At 38.9% G+C, this 25,287-nt stretch overlaps 1 protein-coding gene across 3 annotated transcripts in view; it reads left to right on the forward strand.

The window, feature by feature from the left end:
- The first annotated feature begins 3,408 nt into the window (after window positions 1-3,408).
- The window catches only part of LOC106779645 (DNA topoisomerase 3-alpha), a 36,746-nt gene continuing 14,867 nt past the window's right edge, over window positions 3,409-25,287 (forward strand). The window contains exons 1-13 of one of the 3 annotated variants that reach the window (XM_014667802.2): window positions 3,409-3,847; window positions 3,938-4,116; window positions 4,199-4,271; window positions 4,437-4,559; window positions 4,639-4,760; window positions 4,857-4,929; window positions 5,012-5,128; window positions 5,653-5,736; window positions 10,746-10,925; window positions 11,010-11,138; window positions 23,106-23,180; window positions 24,323-24,412; window positions 24,531-24,635. In XM_014667802.2, the coding sequence (XP_014523288.1) occupies window positions 3,572-3,847; window positions 3,938-4,116; window positions 4,199-4,271; window positions 4,437-4,559; window positions 4,639-4,760; window positions 4,857-4,929; window positions 5,012-5,128; window positions 5,653-5,736; window positions 10,746-10,925; window positions 11,010-11,138; window positions 23,106-23,180; window positions 24,323-24,412; window positions 24,531-24,635 (1,626 nt within the window). In that variant the 5' untranslated portion in view covers window positions 3,409-3,571. Of the gene's footprint in view, window positions 3,848-3,937; window positions 4,117-4,198; window positions 4,272-4,320; window positions 4,340-4,436; window positions 4,560-4,638; window positions 4,761-4,856; window positions 4,930-5,011; window positions 5,129-5,652; window positions 5,737-10,745; window positions 10,926-11,009; window positions 11,139-23,105; window positions 23,181-24,322; window positions 24,413-24,530; window positions 24,636-25,287 lie in introns of those variants that run through there. The other 2 variants (XM_022776648.1, XM_022776649.1) reach the window with 2 other exon arrangements.

The raw sequence follows: 25,287 nt of genomic DNA on the forward strand, positions 1-25,287 counted from the left end.
GTCTCCAACCCCCACCTGCATTGGGGTTCCAAAAACACTAATTTTAAACCAGAACTAAGTCAATAAGATCCCAAAAAGAATTAAAACACAACAAATTCTGTCAATTCACCCTTCAGTCAGGACGTGGTCCCCTGTGTGATTTTTCACTCACATGTTTGGCAGAAATTCAAGCTTCCTAAAGTGTAACAGGTTCATCAAAATACAAATTTACGTCAAATAGTCGTTTACATCAGAACAAATGACCACAAACGGCTTCGGCATACAATTATATCTAATACATTACTTTATCCTGCTTGGAACCAAGAAAATAAACTTCAAACATTTCAATTAGTACACCAAATCAAAATACAAACCACTTAATGTCAATAAGTCAAATACATGGAACCAAACATACATGACCTCATAATGCAAGAAATAAGTTTAGCTACAACATCAACTCATGTTGGTATTCAAAATACCATACATTAATAACTTATTTGTTTTTTCTACATCCTATATTTCCGGTGTAAGGTGTCCTNAGGGCTTGGCTCTTGTGACGCATTCTTCTTCCCATCCTCACGTACGTCTTCATTTGTGGTTCGNTGTCCATGTTCCCATCCGCTGCGTTCTCCGACAGTCCACCGTGATCGGTCTTTGAAAATCCTCCCGGTTGGTTGTTAGACATTACAGCAGGGGAAAAATATGCATTCTTACTATGATCAACGTGGTCGTTACTTGCCGCTGTAGTTGTTCTTCTCGCCTTCTCTTGAGCCACCTCTGCCTCCAAAACCTCCACCTTCATTTTAAGTTCTTCAATCAAACATTCTTGCTCCTCAGCACTACGCAACATACTTTGTCTGCGTTCTCTTTTAAGTGTTTTATTTTTCGCTTCTTGGTCAACATTCCTTTTTGGATGTGATTGTTTTTCCTTCACATATGTCTTCGACTTGGATGCACAACCAACCACATCATCAACAACATGGAACTGAAATTAGGCAACATATAACATGTTAGGTAACTATTTTGAATATTTTAATTAATACAAAACTCATTGAACACATCACATACCACACCCATCTCGAAAACCTGTTTGACAATGCTGCCTCCCACATTTCTATCCATCCAATGCAAGATCCTTGGTGACTTCTTAACTTGACCTTCTNCAGGTACAAAATGCTCACAAAACCATACCTAAACAACAACTAAATGTTACCAAAAATTCATAAACAAATTTAAAGTATTCAATTCACCATTTATGAATGAAATCAATAAGTAATAATTANCTGCAACATGTAAACACAACCATTCACAGTAACATCGCTTATAGCTTTGCCTTTCTTCACTGAATCGGAAGCTTTGCTCAAACTTTTCACAAATAACGATAAACTAAACTACCCCAACAGTAATTACTCAAACGACTCAAGTTGTCAACAATTTTAAACATGATAGGATACACTCGACCATAACGTCTAGGAAACAAAATCTCAGATATTCCAACCAATATATACAGGCTACAAAAAACACCACAAGGAATTCCTTTTTTATGTTTCTTCAATAAGAATTTGTAAATGAAATTCAAATCTTTGATTCCCTTACCCAAGTATTTAAAACAATTACTATTATCCTGTGTATGCTTCAAGTTTATATCATCACCCTCTGANCTCAACCCTAATCCATAACAAAATTCCTTTTCGTTCATGTTCACAACTTTATCTCCAATTACAAAACCGAAACTCGAATCTACCCATTTAAACGTTAACTCCCGCAAAATTTCACTATTCATTGTGACTTTACCACTCAATTGTAAAAACCAGGCAAAAGGAGTCTTCGAAATAAGTGACCGTTGATCATCTGTCAAGTGTTCGTTCAACGTGCACACATACATGGTTGAAAAATAGTGTCGCACCGTCAACTGCTCAACCAAAACAAATCAAATGTAATAGCATAACCATATCACAAACATAAGTTAATGGGGTGGAAAAACACACAAAAAAACATCAAACAAACAACACAACACCCTTAAACAATTACACCAAACACAAAAACACACTACCATTAACAGAAAATCAACANCCACGAACACAAATGAAAAACCCAAAACAAATAAAGACTAAACCCTNACCACAACATCCACAAAGGAAGACCACAAATCAAATACCCAAACCTAACAACGCAAACGAAAAACCCAGAAACCGAAAACCATTACCCAAAACTCCAACACAACAAAAAAAAACTACCCTAACAAAAAACCCAAAACCCAACAGCAGTTACCTTTCTGCAACGAAGCTGCACTTCAGGACTTTCCATCTCCACCAACCGCCGAGAACGAACACTCAAATGGGTAACCACAATGCAGAGAACTAACTAAACCAGAGAGAGGACGATTCGAGATTGGTTGTGAAAAGAGAAAGATTGTGAAATGAAACAGAAAACAGAGGTAAGGGTATATTTGGAATCACAAATTTTCCAAACCATGCTCACTTTCAGTCTCAGATTTAAAAAAAAAAAAAAAAAAAGAACCAATGCCAGCCTGACACGTGTCTGTGTAAAAAATGTGTTAAAAAACTTGTGTTAAAGTAACGGGATCCTTTAAAATAATGAAACTCGGTAATAAGTATTATATTTATGTTTTAAATTTTTATTATTAAAATAATCGAGTGTTACAATTCGAAACAGTCAATTTAAAAACACAATTTTCTAGACTCTTACAATAAAAAAATTCAGGCAATTTTAAAAAATAATCTTTAAAAATTTCATATAAAACAATATAAATTAATATTCACTGAAAATACATTAACTATTAATATTTTAAATTTTAAATAATGATTTAATTTTTAGATAAATTTTAATAATTGAAATGTTTTATGCAAGCCATAATTTAATATTTAAAATTAATAAATTTGAATTATTTAATCTAAATAAAACATTTTAAAAATAAAATAATTACAAATAATATCAACTTAAATTTAGTATAAGTAAATATTTTAAAAATGTAAAATATTCTTACCACTTAGAAGTTAAAGTTGTTATCGTTAACATTTGGTTTGCTGAAAAACTTTTTTTATGCAGGTATTTTAATTCTAATACATGTTACAATGTTACAATTTTCAAAATATTTATTGATTATAAACAAATTATATAAAATAAATATTTATTATGATACGCAATCTAAAATATTAGTTATGTGTGTAATAATTCACACACATAATTTAGTTTGCATATAATTTTTTTAATACAGCTAAAGTTTTGTTTTCGTGGTAAAAAAATAAAATAAAAGATTATTATTTGGTCTTAATTTTCTAATACGGTTAAAAGTTTGATTTTCATTTGGAAAAATAAAAAGGATTAGCATTTTATCTTGACAGAACAAATGACCAACAATAAACAATTAATTACTATTGTTATTTGTTTTATATTTTTTCCCGCTAACCCAGAATCATTCTGAAGAAACTTTCCCGTTCATTTGAACTTCAAAATGTGACCTCTCCTCGCCCGAGCTCGCACTAGCTAGCTGGTAACACTTATTCATCGGGGGCGTAACCGCCGATACCCTAATATTCCTTTCACGAACCAACCCGTGGGTGCGCGCAGCATGAACGTTCTGAACGTGGCGGAGAAGCCCTCTGTGGCGAAGTCCGTCTCCACCATCCTCTCCCGAAACCAGGGCATGAGAATGCGGGAGGGGCGTTCCCGCTATAATAAGATCTTTGAGTTCAACTACACCATTCGCGGCCAACCCTGCCACATGCTCTTCACCTCCGTCACCGGCCATCTCATGGAGCTCGAGTTCGACGAGCGTTACCGCAAGTGGCACGCGTGTAATCCCGCCGACCTCTTCCGCGCCCCTGTCCATAAATCCGTCCCGGAGGTTCGCATCGAAGAACATCGTTGCTCTTTATCTTTCTGTGTTTTGTGCGTTTAATTTTCCGTTGCAATTTGTTTGCATTGTTAACCCTAGGACAAAAAGGATATCAAGAGGACGCTGGAGGAGGAAGCGAGGAGGTGCCAGTGGCTTGTTTTGTGGCTCGATTGCGATAGAGAGGGTGAGAACATTGCGTTTGAAGTGATTGACGTCTGTACTGCGGTGAATCCTCATCTTACTATAAAACGGGCTCGGTTTTCTGCATTGATTGAGAGGTTCAGCTTTGCTTTGTGTCCTGTTGTAGTGGTTTTTTTTCTTTTATATTTGTTGTTGTTTGATTGTTGCTGCTTTTCATAGAGAGATCCATCATTCTGTTCAGAATCTTGAGGAGCCCAAGAAATGTCTTGCTGATGCTGTCGATGCTAGGCAGGTGAATAGTTTCAGACTTAGAAGGAGCTGATTTTATCGTGAATATGTTTGTTGCAAATTAAAACTAGGGTTTGACGCTATTGCCTTTTTGTTTTATATATTAACTATTACATGATTTTTCTATTTTGTGGGTGGTGAGGATGATTGTCTAGCTTTTTTTTTGTAGGAAATAGATCTCCGTATAGGCGCTTCTTTCACGAGGTTCCAGACCATGTTGATGAAAGATGCTTTTGTCATCGACACTGCTACAGATGGCAGAAACCTTGTCCTAAGTTACGGCCCTTGCCAGGTATGCATCTATTGAAATTTTGTGCTTAAAACGTTATTGATTCGTATTGTAAATTTTAGCTGTATTTTTTTTACTACAGTTTCCTACACTTGGATTTGTCGTGGAAAGATATTGGGAGATACAAGCACATGAGCCAGAAGAGTTTTGGTCTATCAACTGCGCTCATGATTCAGATGGACGCATTGCTAAGTTCAGCTGGATGTAAGATACGAAAGCTTTAAGGTTTTTTGATATATTCATGGTTCTTGTTGTTTCACTGACTGCAGGCTAAGATTTAATCTAAAATTCATTTGGCAGGCGAGGCCACTTGTTTGATTATACATGTGCAGTTATAATATACGAGATGTGTGTTGAGGAACCGACAGCAACAGTGAGTCTTTTTTAAAACATCTGGTGGGGCATATGCTGAATGCAGAGTAATTCTTTAATTACACGTATTGATTACCTTTCAGGTGACAAACGTTAGACAACAGGAAAAACTGAAGTATCCTCCACATCCTTTGAATACCATTGAGCTAGAAAAACGTGCTTCAAGATACTTCAGGATGAGTTCTGAGCACACAATGAAGGTGACTGGAGATTACCGTTTGTTTGTGTGCTTTCTACTAATGAGTGATATCTATTTCAAGCTGTCAGCTTTATAAAAATGATTTGTAATAAGTTGTAATTATTGTGTATAAAAGAAGAAACAGTATACTTCTAGATGATGCCAAGTAAAACATAAAAGACTTTCACATAAGTGGGAAGAAGTTTAACTATCAGACATTTTATCCATAATTCTCTATACATATCATATGTGATATTTATGTGTGCATGCTATGCCATTCAAAGGCATGTGTTGTTTGCTAGTATTCCTAAAAGATTTTGTGCTGATGTCATTGTTATCTGGAGTCTGAATAGCATCTCAACATTTATGTGTATGTCTGATTGTATAGTGACGTTGATGAAGTAAAAGATTTAAATAAACAACTATTTTGTAGACAAGTTCAGAGGCAAATACTTATTATTTTATTCCAATTCTATTTTTGCTTAGTTTTACAGATTTGATGTTTTTATATGCAACTATGCTTACAACTTATTTAAATATTTATAGGTGGCAGAAGAACTTTACCAAGCTGGTTTCATCAGTTATCCCCGTACAGAGACTGATAATTTTTCTTCAAGGACTGACTTGCATGTGGGTTGGCTTTTTCATCTATCTGAACATGAATAATTATCACAATTGTGGTCTATTGGATAGTTGGGCTTCAATGATACAAAAATTTTGCTAATTTGCATGTGATAATACTTGAGATTAAACAAAAAATATATTTCTAGAGGGCTTAGCTGATCCCTTTCACAATCTTTTATTTATAATAAAGAACTTATATAAGAGTACATGGAAGATTAAGGGACTGCCCTAGACACCTAGGTGCAGAACTAGGTACTATAGATACAACTCATAAAAGCTAGCACACTACACCCTAAATAGGCTTAATGATGATACATAGATGTAATTATTCTAACACTCCCCCTTAAACTGGAGTATTTAGATTGCATGTATCAAGCTTGGAACAAATAAACTCAATTTGAGGACCTCTTAATGACTTGGTCAACACATCTGCGAGTTGGTTATTTGATTCAACAAACTCAATACATATTTCTTCTGTCAACAACTTTTCACGAACAAAAATGACAATCAATTTCTATATGTTTAGTTCTCTCGTGAAACACTGGATTTGATGCAATGTGGAAAACAACTTGATTATTGCAATACATCTTCATAGTCTGGATGTCACAAAAGTTAAGCTCTTGGAGGAATTGCTTCACCCATATAAGTTCACATATTAGTGATGCCATTGCCCCACATTCGGCTTCAGTTATTGATCAAGCTATTACATTCTATTTCTTACTTTTCCAAGAAATAATATTTCCTCCTCGGAAAGCACAATATCCAGTGGTAGACTTCTCTATCAATATGTGAACTTGCCCAATTTGCATCATAGTACCCAAAGACTTGAAGGCTTCCTTTATCTTCATGTAATAGCCCTTGCCTGGGGGCCTTTTTGACATACCTTAGAATGCGAATGATAACATTCTAATGGTCAACACATTGAGCCTCCATGAATTGATTAATCACTCCAACTGCAAAAGATAGATCCGGCCTTATAATAGTGAGATAAATCAGTTTTCCAACTAGCCTCTTATACCTCTCTGCATCGGAGAATAATTTACTTTCTTTTGTCCTTAATTTTTGATTTGGGTCCATAGGACTGTCTATCGGTCTACAATCAGTCATGCCTGTTTCTTGTAATATATCAAGAGAGTACTTCTTTTGGAAAATTACAACTCCATTTTTTGATTGAGCTCCTTCAATGCCTAAGAAGTATTTGAGACTTTTAAGATCCTACTCATTCAATTGAGATATTCCAGCAATATCATTTCCTGTGATGACTATATCATCAACATATACTATTAAGTAATTAAGTTTTTTTATGAACTTAGATGTATTAGAAATTATGGGTAATTAGCTATTATGGGTAATTAATGTACTAGCCGTTGGGGTCTAGGCAGTTAATGAGTTAGTCGTTTATAGCTATTTTTGTCTGTTTTGAGTACAACGGTCAGAAAATTGTAGGTCTATAAATTGTATTGTTGATTGCATGAATAATACACATAAAGAGTTGGGAGAGAAATTGAAATTTTTATTATTACTGTTCACTTAAACCTAATACACATAATGCCTTATTTAAGGGACAATAGATCAACATAAAAAGGAAAAACAAAAGGCTCCTAAAAAGCCCACTAGAAAATACATTACATTTCAACAAATACAATAACAAGAGGTGAATCAAGTTTTTTATAAGGGAGGTTTGTTGTCTACAGGAAGCACTTAACATTTTAATATATGGTGATGTTATGCACGTCAGGTAATTTTCTTTTGTAATATATGGTAGTAGAGATTAAAATATATTCTTTTATGCAGGTAAAGAAGATCTGGCTTTTTGATAGGATACATGGGAAAGGACCTAATGGGTTAGACTAGAAGGGGAGGAAGTCTATAAATAAGACCCGGTTTGTGTCAAGGGGGCATCGAGTATTTTTGTGTAAAGTCAGGCAATTAGCTTGTAGAGAGGGGTTATGCCCTCAACCAGGGAGGTTATGCTCCCAATCCCATTCTTGTAAAAAGAAGATTCTTTCACAGTGAATAATAGTCAAAACCCATTCTTTCTTTACTGTTTCTATCTTTTGAGTGAGTTCCTATTAGGTTCCAAACCCAGGAACCTAACAATTGGTCCGACCTGCCGGATATGCTTGGGAGGGGACTGCCAGATCAAGAAGTCATCAAGAAAACTAATCAAGAAACTGCGGGATCCCAATTGGGCACGTTCGCAATAATGGAGAGAGATACGGAGGGAAGGTTGGAGGCAATAGAGATTACCATGGAGGGGATAAAAGCGGAGTCAGCCGTCATACGAAAGGATTTGCGGCAGATAATGAGGAGGATACGGGAAACGAACACCAATAACGTGGAGGGGCATTTTGACGATAATCCACTTCGACATGTTGGGGAAGTTGGAGGCAGAGGGGCTGGAGGCCATAATGACGATCAAAGACCGTGGTGGAAAAAGGTGGATTTGCCTACGTTTGAAGGGGTGGAGCCCCTTAGTTGGATCAAAAGGGTGGAGAGGTTCTTTGATATCCAGAAGGTGAACGGCGACGAAGACAAGGTGGAGTTGGCTTACTTCAGCATGGAGGGGAGTGCGGCTTATTGGTTCAAAGTCTGGAAAGAAAAGGTCAAGAACCGTTCTTGGGAGGGCCTGAAGGCAACTTTGATCAACCGCTTTGGAGGAGGTTTTAGGGGGACGGTGTTTGAGAGATTGGCGACAGTATGCCAAGAAGGAACGGTGGAGGAATTTGTTCGCGAATTCGAGACTTTGATGGGACAGACCAAGGCCGTACTTGAAGAACAAGTCCTGGCTATTTCCTCGCCAGATTACGTAAGGACATTAAGGGATAGGTGAAGATTCAAGATCCCCAAGAGTTGATGGTAGCAATGCGAGTCGCACGCGACGCGGAGGATGCAATGTTACAAGCGAGAGAGGGCAACTGGAATGGGTTCAAGATTAACCCATCTGGGTCGCGATCGACGGGGGTAGTGGTGCGATCAGAGCCTACTAGACCCACGGTGTACCAGTTCGGAGGAGTGGAGAAGATGGGGTCGGTGCGGAGAGAAAGAGTTGTAACCAGTTCGACGGTGAGGGTGAGCACCATGGGGGAAAACGACAACAGAGGCATAATGGTGAGGAACCTTCCTTACCTAGAATTCCTTAAGAGGAAAGAAGAGGGTCGGTGTTTTCGTTGTGGAGGGTCGTTCGCACCTAGCCACCGTTGCACCGAGAGAAGCTAGCGCGTGCTACTTTTAGCAGAAGATGAGGAGGAAGTTGTGAGTGAGGAAGGGGTGGAACCTGAAACGAAGTCCAGGGTGCTGTCCGCCTGCTCAGCAGAAGGGATGACCTCACCTAAAACGATGAAATGGACGGGGTGGATTGGAGGAAGAAGCGTGGTGGTGCTCGTCGATAGTGGCGCTAGCCACAGTTTTCTCAATTGGGAGTTAGTGGAGGAATTGAAGTTACCTTTGATTAACACTCAGCTGTATCCGGTGAGCCTGGGAGATGGGCGGAAGAAAATGACCATGGGAGGTTGTGAAAAAATTCGATTGAGTTTGGGAGAAGCTGCGGTGGAGGAAGACTTTTATTTGTTCAACTTGGGGGGTGTAGATATTATTTTGGGCGTAGTTTGGTTGGCTAAGTTGGGAGAGGTGATGATAAATAGGAAAGAAATGACCATTGGGTATTACCTGGCGGGTAAAAGGGTAAGAGAAAAAGGGGACTCTGCTTTGTCCAAACAGCTGATGGAACTGAAAACTCTCCTCAAGCTTGCAGATGCTGAAAGGTGGACGTGGGTTTGGGAAATGGGTCGAGTGGAGAATGAGGTGGACAGAGAGAGGCAAAGTGATTTGACTGCTGTGCAGGAAGCAGAGCTGAGTGTAGGTCTACACCAGCACTACAAGGGGTTTCAGGAGAATAAAGGGCTGCCTCCACCTCGGGATAAGGAGCACCACATCCCTCTTAAAGCTGCTGTTTTTGGGAAGGAAAGAGAAAAAGATATCAGTGCAGAAGACAAAAACTGTGATAGAAATATTGTTGGTGTTGCTGCCCAGGACATGGCAAAAGTTGCTGTTTTCAGGAGAGATAGTGGGGGAGGTCGTGGTGTGCTTGTCAAAACAGTGAAGAAGGGTGAAGATAAAGGAAAGAAGGCAAAATATGGTGGGAACATGGTGACTGTTATGGCTGAAAATAAAGTAGAAGATGCAGTTGTTTGGAGTAGCGAAAAATTCATCCGAGAATTCAAGATATGGTTGTCACAAACATATAAAACACTAGAAGACCAATGGCGGGGATATTTTTTTGTAGGGTTGCAATACGACATTCAGAGGAAACGAATTGCTCAACATGATGATGATGAAGAAATTGGATGGCCAGATCAACAAGTTCTTTCCTTTTTAGCTTCTAGGATGAACAAATCTGGACAAGGAAAGGGCTTAAGCAGTGTTGCTGCTACAAAAATACAAAAAAAGTTTTGGAGTTGGAAGAAGAGAAAAAAATTGTTAACTAATGGATTCTCTTCAGATGAAAAAAAATGATGAAGAGGAGTCAAGCGACCCAGTTTTTTGGTTTCAACCTTGAGGACAAGGTTGTTTTGTAGCGGTGGGTAATGATAGGATACATGGGAAAGGACCTAATGGGTTAGACTAGAAGGGGAGGAAGTCTATAAATAAGACCCGGTTTGTGTCAAGGGGGCATCAAGTATTTTTGTGTAAAGTCAGGCAATTAGCTTGTAGAGAGGGGTTATGCCCTCAACCAGGGAAGTTATGCTCCCAATCCCATTCTTGTAAAAAGAAGATTCTTTCACAGTGAATAATAGTCAAAACCCATTTTTTCTTTACTGTTTCTATCTTTTGAGTGAGTCCTTGTTAGGTTCCAAACCCAGGAACCTAACACTTTTACAGCCACCATACTAAATTATTGTGCTTAAGATTTTGATTTGTGTTTTTCCACCTGTCTTGTGTGAACAATATTGTTGTTTCACCCTTAATACTTGGTAAAGTTTTTTTCCTGAATGACTGATTATTTCCAATTGTAGACAATTGTGCAAGAACAACAAGGGCATCCTGAGTGGGGAGTATATGCACAACGGTTGTTGGACCCTGGGACAGGGCTTTGGAGAAACCCTAGAGGTGGTGGACATGATGACAAGGCTCATCCACCCATTCATCCAACAAAATTTTCTACCGGAGAATCTGGATGGAGCCAAGACCACCGTGTCAGACATGATTCCCATACCACTCTTTTTACTTTAAGAATTGCATTTTCTTTGATATTCATATTATTTCTTAAATTGACACAGAAACTGTATGAGCTGGTTGTTCGCCACTTTTTGGCATGTGTCTCAAAGCCTGCTGTAGGAGCTGAAACCACCGTTGAAATTGGTATTGCTGGTGAACTATTTTCTGCATGTGGGAGGGTGATTCTAGAGGTGAGATGTTTGTTGTGCATGATGTGGATGGCCCATATTGGGATGTAAGACAAATTTTAGATCTATTTTGAAGCATTTGGATTATGAGGAAGGATGAATATATTATTTTCTTATTATTCAAACTTATAAAGATTACTATTTATACAACTTTCATTGTAATGCTAGAATTATGGACATCAAATCATACCTGATTATTACAAATTAGGAAACCTTCATCAATCTATACTAACAAACGAATAAATCTAATTATGTCTGTACTAAAGGAAGTAAGAACATGCTTCATATTTTACAGGTTACAACAGTTTCTGTCAAGCTGGTGAATAGATGTTTATTATTCTTATTTTTCTAGTAAAATATTGGTATCATCATGTGGTAGTCCCTTTGAACACCTTCTAAGTCACCTATGGAAGGAGAACATATGGTGTTTTACAATGTCGTTGTCCAACTCTTTCGTGATTTTTATTTCCATATGTTTTCATTCTTCCCGGGGAGCTGGATTATGAGCAAGGCTTATGGTATTTGTTGCCCCCATAAAAGCTTCACAAGAACTTAATACTTAATTTTGAGGCCATCAAGTATGAGCTTCATCCATACTAATTCACAAGTATGACCTTCATCCATACTAATTCACAAATCCCTCGGATTAGTGGAAAAATATACTTTTACACTAGACTTTTCAATTTGTAACTAATTTACCACCTAGAAACATTGAATATGTTATGGTTTCAAACAAAAGTTCAAGAATACTACTTAAGATTGTATAGGCCTTTCTTATTTTATACAACTTATTTCTTCCATTGATTAAATCATATCGATGTGAAATATATGGACTTCTATTAGGTTAAAAGCAATAGCTAATGCACAACTATTTTTGCTTAAAAGTGTAGTAGCCTAAGCATGATGGTTCGATTATAACTTAATTCACTCGACCTACGTCATGAGACAATTGATGCAACTCAACAATCGTACTGTCAACAATTCTCTTGCTGAGGATTGAACTTGTGACCTTGATTCTGATACCAATTGTTGGATAAACTACTTAACTTTAAGCTAAAAGCTATAATTAAAGATTATATTGGTTTGAGGAGCCATTAAACAATATATTTCAGTTTCTATCTATTTGCAATGGATTGGCTTGGCCTTTTGATTGAAATATCTATCAATATTATCTTAGAATATTTTAGAATATCTTAGATGTTCTCTTCTGATTAATTTCTCTTTTTTATATGTTGATTTGTTTCAATTAGGATTTTTATAATTCTAGGGATTGCTAAGAAGTGGATTTTAAGTCTAACTCAATCCCACAACACCGGCTTGTAAGGTGAGATTTGCACCCATTTATATATTATAAATTGGCCTTATCTCTGATCGATATGGGATTTCCAACACACCCCCTCACATCGAGGTATAAACATTAGTGGGTGGAACAACATGCCCAACAAACAACAAAATCGCTAGGATAAGCTCTTAACCATAGCTCTGATACCATGTTAAGAAGTAGACTTTAAGCCTAACTCAACCCCACAAAACCAACTTGTAAGGTGAGGTTTGTACCCACTTATATATTATAAATTGGCCTTATCTCTAGTCAATGTGGGACTTCCAACAGGAATATTGGATTAGAATAAGATTTATGTGCATGTTACATCATGTACATAAGATTAAAATCTCGTATAGTTATTCATATTGATTGTCATTGTTGTTGGGAAGTTGTACACTACTTGCAATATATTGGATAACTTCACGTAATGGGAATTGCTTTTAAGATGAAATTTGACATGGTTTCAAAGCTATAACTCATCTTGGTACTTGCTTATTCTAGGAGGTTTGCTTGGTTTGGTGGACTTTGTGAGAGACGGTGCTGTAAAGTATCTTATTGCTTATCTTAATTATTGAAGTAATTTTGTATATTAGTTGGAGAACTTCGCTTAATGTCAATTGATTTGAAGATAAAATTTGGAAATCAATTTGTCAAAAAGTGGACTTTAAGCTTAACTCAACCTCACAAAACCAACTTGTAAGGTGAGGTTTGCACCCACTTATATACTTTAAATTGACCTTATCTCTGGTTGATGTGGGGCTTCCAACACACTTTCCTCACGCTGAGGTATATACATCTCGAGTGTGAGACTAGACATTAATAGGTGATTTGATAATGGCTCGATAACGGGTGAAACAATATATCGAACAAACAACAAAAATCGTTAGGATAGACTCTAATCATAACTCTAATACCATGTTAAGAAGTGGACTTTAAGCCTAATTTAACCCTACAAAATCATGTGAAGTTTGCACTCACTTATATACTCTAAATTGACTTTATCTCTAGTCGATGTGAGACTTCCAACACAACTTATTGAACCTATTTCTCAGTCTTTAAAGGCTTTTAGTATTTGACACAAGGTTGAGATAAAATTATAATGCTGGACAAAAAGGTGTTTTGGATATTTAGCAATCTTTATCTTAAGGTAATAAGCAAGTCACAAGGAATAAATATCTATATGAGCGCTTGTCTCTAGCTCAAATGATTCAGGATATTTTCGGTCAGGTCTTATTGATTACATTATGAATTTGTTCAAAGGCTTTTGATTTGGTGTGAGTGATAGTATCAAAGCAAAATGCTATTTCTTGGGAAGGAAGAGAGACAAAGGTAAGAGGAAATTACTCATTGGACTCAGGATTCAATTAGAGACTTAACTTCTATATATCCCTTCCATTTGCAATCGAGCTATAGTTTTCTGAAACTAGCATTTCTAAAAGACTTACCCTTCAACCCTTCCTCCCATTTGGCTAGGCTGCCACCCTTTCAACTATAACATACTAATTGATTGCTACAATGTATTAAATTCTCTAACTTCTTGGCTCCTACATATTATAATACTTTATGGTTGAATTTTCTTGCTACCAATTTGAAGCTATCTCTCTATCTTCATTCTTGTTCCTTGTCAAGCTTAAAATTTTGTTTCCTAAACATGGCATGTTGAAAATTGTTGGAGATTCTACATTGACTCTTATAGATAATAATGATTTATTGTATTTAAGTGAGTGTAAACCTTATCTAACAAGTTGGTTTTGCAGAGTTGAGTTAGACTTATAATCCACTTTTAAAAGTGGTATCATAACTATATAAACCTATCTTAGCAAAATTTGTTGTTTGTTAAGCCTATTGTTTTGGACCTCTCAAATATCTAGAGTCTTTCTACAATGAAATTAAAACTCAATTTGGAGTTTCTTTTTGAACTTTTTGAAGTGATAATACTTGTGAGTATCTTTCTCCGTTTTACAATTTTATGTCTTCTCATGACATTTTTCATCAAACCTCATGTGCTTATGTATCTCAACAAAATGAGGCAACTGAGTGCAAGAATAGACATCTCGTTGAAACAACTTGCACAATTTTAATCCATGATGAGGTTCCTCAACATTTTTGGGGTGATTTTTTAGTGCATATTATCTCATTAATTGCATGCCACCTTTGACTTTAGATAATATAATTCCTCATTTTAATTTTATTTCCTCATGAAACCGCTACATCCTTTACCACTTAGTATTTGGGTCCACATGATTTGTTTACAATCTTGGTCTTGGTCCGAGAAATTATCTACTAGCACAAATGTGTGTTTTTAGGATTTACTAGATCACAATAAGTGTTAGGTACCTGGGTTTGGAACCTAACCAGAACACACTTAGAAGATAAAAACAGTAATGGAAGAATGAGATTTCTATATTATTCACATTAAAAGAATCCTCTTTACAAAGAATGGGTTGGGAGCATAACCTTCCTCTACAGGCTAAAGACCTGACTTTACACAAAAACACTCGATGCCCTCTATAGAGTTACAAGAGCTTTATTTATAGCAGCTCTGACCCGTTCTCCTTTATACAATCGACACCCCCAAACCCTTAACTCCTAAACCTCATCTATCCTATCATCCTATATCCTAACATTACAACCTGCTGCTGAACAACCTTGTCCTCAAGGTTGGAAACGGGAAGCTTGATTTCATGGCTCCTATTCATCATCTTGTTATCATATGAAGGGAACCCACTGGCTATGCCTTCCAATTCAAGCCAGGAGGTTTGGGTGGTGGTCGAAATGAGAGACGAAATTTATGGGACCATTTTTGTGTCTTCATTATTTCCTTGAAGGTGAGGAGCTTCTTATTCTTCCCTGTAAAATAACTTTTTCTACAGTTCAGCGTGCTCCCCTTTACCTTTATACCGTTTGGCTCCTTCCCCCTGTCTTCAACCGTTCGACTCTCGTTCCCTTCAACCGTTCGGCTAGCGTTAACAACCCTTGGCAGAGTTGCTACAAGATCTTCCCAAGAAAAATTCTTGGATTTTTGCTGCCAGGACTTGAACCCCTGTTCTTTCTTGTCTTCCAGGTTCTTTGAAGGTTGGGTTTGTATTGAATTTTCTCCTTAATCTGAGGGTTGCGTTGCTTTCTTGATTTCCGGAAGAAGTTCCTCTCTTCTTTCCTCTCTCCGTTTCAAGCATTCTGAGTAAGGCAGATTCAGGGTGTTCCATATTGACCCCACCTTCTTGGCGGCTCCCGATCGGCTTGGGTTATTGGCCCTTGTTACCGCTCGACTTCTCTTGTTGATACTGTTCGGTTGAACCCTGTTACCGTGGTGATTGGCCTCGGACCGCTCGACGACTCCCGATTGGCTTGGGTAATTGGCCCCTGTTACTGTTCGACTTCTCCTGTTGTTACCATTCGGTTGAACCCTATTACTGTGGTGATTGGCCTTGGATCGTGCAGTCACTCTCGATCGGCCTGGGCTATAGTGCTTGGCCTCCGACCGCTCGACGATTCTCGATCAGCCTGGGTTATAGCGATCGGCCTCGGACCGTGTCACCTCACCGCTCGTTCGTCCCCAAGACGACTGGTCTTCTATCCCGCTCCTGTTCCCTACCTTTGTGCCTCCCTGGAACTCCTCAACATCCCTTGCGATCCCGCCTGGTTTCCGTTTGATAACCCTTCCTAGTCGCAAGTCCTTCCTACCAAGATTCGCATGACTTCTTGCAAGTCTTTTCTAATTGTTGCCGAATCTTGGTGTAACGCCGTTGTCTCGACCTTCATTCCATTCATTGCTAGTTCCACCGCTCCTATCTGACCCTTCATTTTGTCCTTAATTTGAATCCAGCAGTTTCTTGATTACTTCTTGATCCTTCACCCCCACTTCGAAACGGCAGGTTGGACCAATTTGTTAGGTACTTGGGTTTGGAACCTAACTAGAAAACACTCAGAAGATAAAAACAGTAATGGAAGAATGAGATTTCTATATTATTCACAGTAAAAGAATCCTCTTTAAAAAATGGGTTGGGAGCATAACCTCCTTGGTTGGTAGCATAACCTCCTTCTACAGGCTAAAGACCTGACTGTACATAAAAACATTCGATACCCTCTACAGAGTTACAAGATCTCTATTTATGGAAGCTTTGACCCGCTCCCCCTTTTACAACTGACACCCCACACCCATAACTCCTAAACCCCATCTATCCTATCTTCCTATATCCTAACAATAAGGGTATAAATGTTTCTCTCTTTCTCTTAATTTAGTAGATGTGACCCGTATTGAGTCTTCCCTATACTTTAAGTCTAATCTTTCTCTTGTTGTGTCTCCATTTGATCAAGTCATTATCCCAATTGTTTGTGACCCTCCTATTGTGTCAAGTGTATCTCCAAACCCCCCACCTCCACCAGCTCTTCGGGTGTATTGTCATCATCATAGTACCCATTGTCCATTAGATGACTCTCTTCTAGTGCCAACTACTTCATTCCCTTTGGCTTTAACAGTTGAGTCTAATCTTCTCATTGTCCTCCGTAAAGGTATACACTCTACTTGTAACCCCTTCCTCATTGTATTGCTTTGAGTTATCATTGGTTATCTCCATCACTTTATACTTGTCTTTTTATCTATTTCTTTTATGTCAATTCCATAATCTATAGGTGATGTCTTAGTCCGTCCTAGTTGGGGTCAAGCCATTCATGATGAAATAAGTACTCTTTGGAGTAGTGAAACTTGGGAACTAGTTCCTTTACCTTTGGGGAAATCTGTTGTTGGTTGTATGTGGATTTTTGTTATCAAAGTTGGTCTTGATGATAATATTGATTGTCTCAAACCTTATCTTACAAGTTGGTTTTGTAGGGTTGAGTTAAACTTAAAATCCATTGTATCAGAGCCATTTAGAGTTTATCCTTGAGAGATTTGTTGTTTGTTGGGCTTATTGTGCTGCCTGTTATTGGGTTTCCAAAAAATATCTAGTTTCATGCTTGAGATGTAGATGTCTTAACATGAGGTGTGTGTTTGATAGGTTTCCAATAAAGAAACTTGATCAAGAACGCTTTACACCTCACGAAACCGGTAAGCAACAAAAGAAAAGAATCTGAATTCGTATTATTCACCAAAAAATAGTTTGTACATCAAATACAAGGGCTTAACCCCTTTCACAGGACTAGGCTTGGTAACAATTCTAACTGTCAAAAAGTCCCCCACTAACTAATCTCCCCCACTATTTATAGACTTCTATTCCCGCCTATACTAACTGTAATAGGCAGTTAGTCTATTATGGTTAAGTAACTCTCTTCCTTCTCTCATAAACTTTCCATCTCTTTTCATTCCTATCATTGCCCTCTGCCCGAAGTTCAACCTTGTCCCCAAGGTTGAAATGCGGATAGTGTTCCCGGATTGTGACTTCTTCTTCCCAAGTCGCTCCATCTTGCCCCCCTTGCCATTCAATTAACAGCTGTGGCACTTCCCCTTCTTCGTTTTGAATTACTCTCCTGTCCAGAACTCTAACTGGCCAAAATGAAGGCCCATCAGCCTGCAAATCTTGAGGCAGCTCCTTCTCTACCCGCTGATCTCCTATTGCCTTCTTTAGCTGCGACACATGAAAAAAAGGATGAATGCGAGCAGTCTCGGATAATTGCAGCTTATAAGCAACTTCCCCCACTTGTTGAATCACCTGAAACAGACCAAATACCTGGCTGCCAACTTTGGATGAAGGCTAGTAGGCATTGAAGATTGCCTGTGAGGTCTTATCTTCAAGAAGACCCAATCACCTACTATCACATCCGTTGGTCTCCTCCTCTTATTCGCTTGTTTGACCATTAATTCTTGTGCTCTTTCCAAATGGAATTTCAATTGTGACAAAGCCTCATCTCTGGTTTCCAGTTCCTGGCTCATTGCTTCCACCAATGTCTCACCTGGTATGAACCTTTGCAGTGATGGTGGTGGCCTCCCATAAACGGTTTCAAATGGCGTACACCTGCTAGCTCCATGGTAGTTGGTATTATACTAATACTCAGCCCAAGGTAACACCGTTTTCCATCCCTTAGGCTATTCAGAACAGAAACAGCGAAGGTAACCCTCTAATACCCGATTCAAAACTTTCGTTTAGCCATCCGTTTTTGGATGGTAGGCAATGCTCAACTTCAACTGAGTTCCTTGCCCCTTGAATAATTCTTTCCAGAATATGCTCAGAAAAAGAGGATCCCGATCACTCACAATCGACTTCGGAATGCCATGCAACCTTATCACCTCCTTGATGAAAATCTCTGCCACCATTCTGGCCGAATAGGGATGTTTAAGAGGCAAGAAATGCCCATATTTACTTAAACGATCTACAACCACGAGAATGGCATCATAACCTTGCTACTCAGGCAACCTTACAATTAAATCCATGCTTAACTCTTCCCAGATAGCATTCAGTATAGGCAAAGGTTGTAACAATCCTTGAGGAGAGGAGGCCAAATACTTGTGCTGTTGACATACCAAGCACCCCGCAACATATTCAGGCAGTTTCTTCTTTATCCCAATCCAGAACAATGATTGTGCTATCCTCCTATATGTCCTATAGACCGCATAATGTCCCCCCGTCTGCATCACGTGAAACTCATTTAGTAACTTGGGTATCCATGCGGAATTGGCCGACAATACCAACCTCCCCTTGTAATTTTGCCTCTCATTCTCAATGGTATACGCAAGATGAGTTTCTGGATCCCTTATGTCTTCCATCACCTTTCGCAAGGTGCCATCCTCCTCCACTTCCTTTAAGATCTCTCCAAAGTATTGCCAGTATGGCCTGGCCATCACCCTTAGTTCTCTTTCCTCCTCCTTCTCTCCTTCATCTCTCCTGGAAAGGGCATCCACTGCTCTATTAGTAACCCCAGCCTCGTAGACTATCTCAAAGTCGTATCTCAATTGTTTGCGATCCAATTCTGTTGGTTTTGAGTAGTAATCCGCTGTTCCAGCTAGTAGTGGAGGCTCCTCTGGTCTGTATGAACAACAAATTTTTGTCCTAGTAAGTATGGTCTCCAGTGTTGTATTGCTAGCACCAAAACCATCAACTCTTTCTCGTATATTGACTTCTTCAACGTCCCTGCTGATAGTCCCTTACTGAAATAAGCAATTGGTCTCTTCCCTTGAGTTAGCACCGCCCCCACACCGTTGCCAGAGGCGTCGCGTTCTATGTGAAAAGGCTGCTGGAAGTCTGGTAAAGACAGCACCGGAGTTGTCGTGATTGTCTGCTTCAAACTCTGCCAAGCTTCTTCTGCCTTTTCATTCCATAAGAATTCTCCCTTCTTCAATAGCTCCGTGAGGGGGCTTGGCTATCTTTCCGTAGTCTCGAACAAATCTTCTATAATACCCTGTCATCCCCAAAAACCCTCTTTAGTCCTTTCACCGTTTTTGGCCTGCCTCATTCAATCACCGCCTTCACTTTTTCAGAATCAAACTCAACCCCTTTTTCTAAAATGGTATGACCCAAGTATTTAATTTGAGTTTGCCCAAACTCACACTTCTTACGATTAGCCACCCATTTGTTCTTCTCCAAAGTTGATAGCACCATCTCGACATGTCTTACTATAGACTAAGATGTCATCGAAGAATACCAAGACGCACTTCCTCAGTTAGGGCTGGAAGAGATCGTTCATGGCATTCTGAAACGTAGCAGGGGCGTTTGTGAGGCCAAAAGGCATTACCATAAACTTGTAATGCCCTTAACGTGTTCTAAAAGCAATTTTCTCGATATCTTCCTCCCCCATGCGGATTTGATGGTAACCCACTTTCAGATCAACCTTCGAGAAGTAACACGCCCCCCGTAATTTATCCAAAAGCTCCTCGATTACCGAAATTGGATACTTATCCGGCACAGTGGCACAACTCAATGCCCTATAATCGACGCAGAACCTCCAGCTGCCATCCTTTTTCTTCACTAGGATGACAGGACTCAAGTATGGGCTATGGTTGTGTCGTATCACCCCTGTTTTAAGCATTTCTGCAACCTGCTGCTCTATTTCTCCCTTCATCACATGAGGGTACCTGTAGGGTCTGATGTTGACCTGTCCCTCCATTAAACCCCGACACTCTTTATCCTGCTTCGCTTCCAATGAACCAAGCTCCCACACCAATAGCCAAGCTTCAACATCGTTCATCTTGAATAGAGCTTTGGGTTCCACCACCTTTCTCTCCAACATTGGATCACCTTTGATCAAAATCTTCTTCCCCCGTTGCTAGTACATCATAGTTGATTTGCCCTAGTCCATGGTGACTTCCCCAGTTTCTCCAACCACTCAACGCCCAATGTCACGTCCACCCTTCCTAGTTCAAACAAGTAGAACCTCTCTACGACCTCTGCTCCACCCATCTCTAACCTCACCTGCTCACAACAACCTCGAGCCTCCTTCCGGTATCCATTGCCCAGGCTTACACGATAAGGCACTGTATCGGTCACCGCTAGTCTCTTTTCCTCCACTAGTTCCTATCGTATGAAATTGTGGCTGGCGCCACTGTCGAGCAAAACTAACACTTCTCTCCCACCTATGCATCCTCTCAATTTCAACGTTTTCGGAGACGTTAACCCCCCAATAGAAAACGGCGATAATTCCATCTGGGCGTTATCCAGCTCCTCGCTGCCTCGTCGCCCCCTTCTTCTCTTCAGCCAGAATCAGCATTCTTAATCCTCTTTCTGGACAACGGTGCCCTGGAGAAAAAAGGCCCGACGCTCCTGAAACATCTTCCTTATTCCCTTCTCATAAAAAACACCGAATAAGGCAAGTTTCTGACGTTTCTCCCTCTTTCTTCGACATTCGTCCTCACAACCCCACTGCCCTGGGTCGTCTCCCTCCTATTAGATCCCGTACTTTCAGCTATCCCTCCTCGGCCTTGTATCTCACGACTGGGTTCGCCCCTTGATACAACCTTCGTCGCCCCTCCCCAGGTACTCTGAACCTTGATCGCCGAACCTCCTCCAACCCTTGAATGTGTGCACAGTTTCTCAACGTCTCGTGCAACCCGAATGGCGGACATAAGGTCTTGGGAATCATGGGGTCTCACGTGATCACACACTTCCTCTCGAAGTCACGCCATGAAATACCCCAAGAGTTGCTCTTTCGGAATCTTCATTGTTTGCCCCACGAGCACTTTGAAATACCTGTTTAATGGCAGCCAGACTCTCGTAAACTGACCCTCGACCCCCTTCTCCGAATCGGATCACCGACGCCGTTTTTAGTCCTTCCCAAGAATTGTTCTTGGTTTTCTCCCTCCAGAAACGAAATCAGTAGGTTGCATACCCTTCCATCCTGATGAAAGCCAACTGCAATTTCTCCTCCTCATCAATTTTTTGCACTTTGAAGAATTTCTCGACTTGACTAATCCAGATTAATGGGTCACCCCCCTTCGAACGCCGGTAATTCCACCCGTTTCCTCTAATTTGCCGGTCCTTCTTGATTCCCTGCGCCCTTTCTTTTTCCCTCTCCGTTGTGCCCACTGTCGTCGTTATCATTCACCGACGATTGACTGCCACCCTGGTGATTTCCATTTAGGTCGCTTTTGCGATCCCCAAGCATCTTCTAGATCGCTTGAACATCCTGTCACATGGCTTCATAGTTCTGTCTTAAGGCCCCTGTCTCATGACGCAAATACACTGTGTTGGCCTTCGTCTCAGCCACCGCGATTTCAACCACCTCCAACTGACCTTCAACTGCTGTCACTCTTCCCTCCATCATGCGTGTCAAACACCCCTCTCTAATTGGAATCTGACAGGTCAGACCAATTGATAGGTTTTCGATAAAGAAACCTGATCAAGAACGCTCTACACCTTACAAAATCGGTAAGCAACGAAAGAAAAGAATATGAATTTGTATTATTCACCAAAGAATAGCTGTACATCAACAGATACAAGGGCTTAACCCCTTTCACAGGACTAGGCCTGTTAACAATTGTAACAGTCAAAAAGTCCCCCACTAACTAATCTCCCCACTATTTATACACTTCTATTCCCGCCTATACTAACTGAAATAGATAGTTAGTCTGTTATGGTTAAGTAACTCTCTTCCTTCTCTCATAAACTTTCCATCTATTTTCATTCCTATCAGTGTTGGATATTCCTTACTAACTCTTAGAGATAAGGACAATTTACTGTATAAGTGAATGCAAATCTCATTTTACAAGTTGGTTTTGTAGGATCGAATTAAGCTTAAAATCTATTTCTTAAGAGGAATAAAGTATTAAGAATCAATTTTTGTGAGTGAATTGCTGACTAATCAGCAATAGTGATGGTGCAGATTGAAAAAATCTCCTTAAAGCTACAACGAGCTTACTGCACTTTGATTTTATTCTGTACAGGCTATTTAGGAATAGTTCTTGCTGGTTGTTTTCAACCTTAGTGCTGTTTGAATCATTCAAAATTCTGTTTCAACTCTTAAACATCAACAAGAACTCCCTATTCATGCTTCCTTAATCATATTTTGAACCTCCTTGATTATTTATTGCTGTATGAACTATCAAACTAACTCTGTTTTCCTTTTTACGAACTCAAATCTATAGTGATAACTTCAGCATTGAATTATCTTTTGGAATTACTAAAAACTCGTGTTGTGCATATCCATCCCATGAATGTTTTTAATTGTTTTCATTAAGCAAATTTTCTGATTATTTTATTGTCTTATTGTAATCTCATCAGAAAAACTACTTGGATGTTTATCACTACGAATCTTGGGGTGGATCACTGATTCCAACATATACCATTGGTCAACAGGTTTGCTTTGAATTATGGCATCAGATTTATAAGTCATTCTTGTACTAGTCATTGGTGACTTTGTTGTATTTTTTTGTCGTGTCATATCTGGCACTTGCCATTTTCCTCACATGCTGTTACTTGTCATAATTGTCAGTTTCCTGATGAAATTTCAACACAACAAATCTCAGTACGGCACATTTTGATAAATTACTTATTCTTGTGCAAGGTCCAGTGTGGTATTTAGTTCCATATTAGAGGCTGAATATTTAGGAGTTTGGCAAATTTTGTTTTTATGGCAATGTTACCAAAACATAAGATTTTTCATGTATTACCTCAAGTATCTATTTAATGTGCTAATAACCATGAGTGAGTTGACCTTTTTGTTGCAACAGAGCTCTGTGTGAAGCTCCACTTGCCATTTTCCTCATCAGTTGGGCATGCGCATGCTAGACATCAATGGACCAACATTTGGGGACGGGGTTTTTTTCTCCTTTATTTATTATGTAATGAGGGTGTTTAGAATTTCTATAAATAGTCTTTTCCTACATGGCTGCAATGTAATTTTGATCAATGTAAGATAATAAAAATCATATTCTTCCCAAAATTACACTTTATGATAAAACTTTTGTGATCCTTTTCCTGTACAGATAAATTTAGATATTGAGCTAGAGTATGCTTATTTCTAATATGGCATTTAAAACCTATCCAATATTGATGCTGGTAGCGTTATGGCATTGTAGATGCCCAATCATGCAACTTCACACTGCTAATTTCCAACCCTAGTAGTGAGGGTTTGGGTCTAAGATGTTACACATTCACTTGGATTATGGTTCATGTAGCCTTTGTAATCCTAGACTCAATTTTTTGATACTTTTTCTACATATTATAGATGTAATATTTGAATATGTTAGAGTAAGGTAGGACAGGGGTGGTGGCCTTATTCTGAGCTTGCTGGAGTGTATGTTTTCCTTTCTGTCAGTTGACTGTTTGGTTTGTATAACAGTTCAGCTCCAGTTGAACCCTTTTCTTATTTTCCTTTATAGACTCTTGTGTTACTGTGTATCAAAACGTCCAGTAATACATTTTTACCTTTCTTCAATCCTTTCTCATTTTCTAAAAAATCTAAGAATAAATATTCACCAGTGCTATTGATATTGCAGTTCATTCCATCAACATTAATCCTTGATTCAGGAGTAACCCGACCACCACCACTTTTAAGTGAAGCCGATTTGCTGAGTTGTATGGACAAGGTAAGAATTATTTAGAATCTGATTGACTAGAAATTTGATACTTTGTTGTGCATAAGTCCAATAATGTGCCATTAGATATTAACAATTGTATACCTATTGTTTTTATTTGTTGTCAAAGGAGGGTATTGGTACAGATGCCACGATGCATGATCACATCAAGAAGCTACTTGATCGATTTTATGCAACTAAGGATGCTAACACTCGTTTCACACCAACTAATCTTGTAAGTTCATACTGTTAATTTGCAGTTGCAGTAGAAAATTGTGACTAACCTCTATCTCTTGTCATATTTTTCTTGGGCTGTCTTGACTTTTGTTAAGAAGAGTTATTGTTGGAAGTCTCACATCGACTAAAGATAAGACTAATTTAAGGTATATAAGTGGCTGTAAACCTTATCCTACAAGCCAGTTTTGTGGGATTCAGTTAGACATAAAGTCTACTTTTTAACATGGTATCAGAGTCATGTTAGAGCCTATCCTAGTGATATTTGTTGTTTGTTGGGCATATTGTTTCACCTGTTATCGGGCCACTTTCGGACTACCCATTAATGTTTAGTCTCAAGCTCGAGATATATGTACCTCGGCGTGAGAGTATGTTGGAAGTCCTATATCGACTAGAGATAAGGTCAATTTAGAGTATATAAGTGGGTGCAAACCTTATTTTACAAGCTAGTTTTGTGAGATTGAGTTAGGCATAAAATTCACTTCTTAACCGTTAATATACGATTATTGGGCTAGAAGAGGATGCTCTGAACAATATACAATGTATAGGTCATTACATGAATATTTCATATAATAAAATCAATTCTGTCTACACTGTTGTAGTATATTAAGTTGTCAACCATCTGTCTTAATTGACAGTTATCTGAGGCTTTA

The sequence above is a fragment of the Vigna radiata genome, unplaced genomic scaffold, assembly GCF_000741045.1.
Source record: "Vigna radiata var. radiata cultivar VC1973A unplaced genomic scaffold, Vradiata_ver6 scaffold_369, whole genome shotgun sequence".
NCBI lineage: Eukaryota > Viridiplantae > Streptophyta > Magnoliopsida > Fabales > Fabaceae > Vigna > Vigna radiata.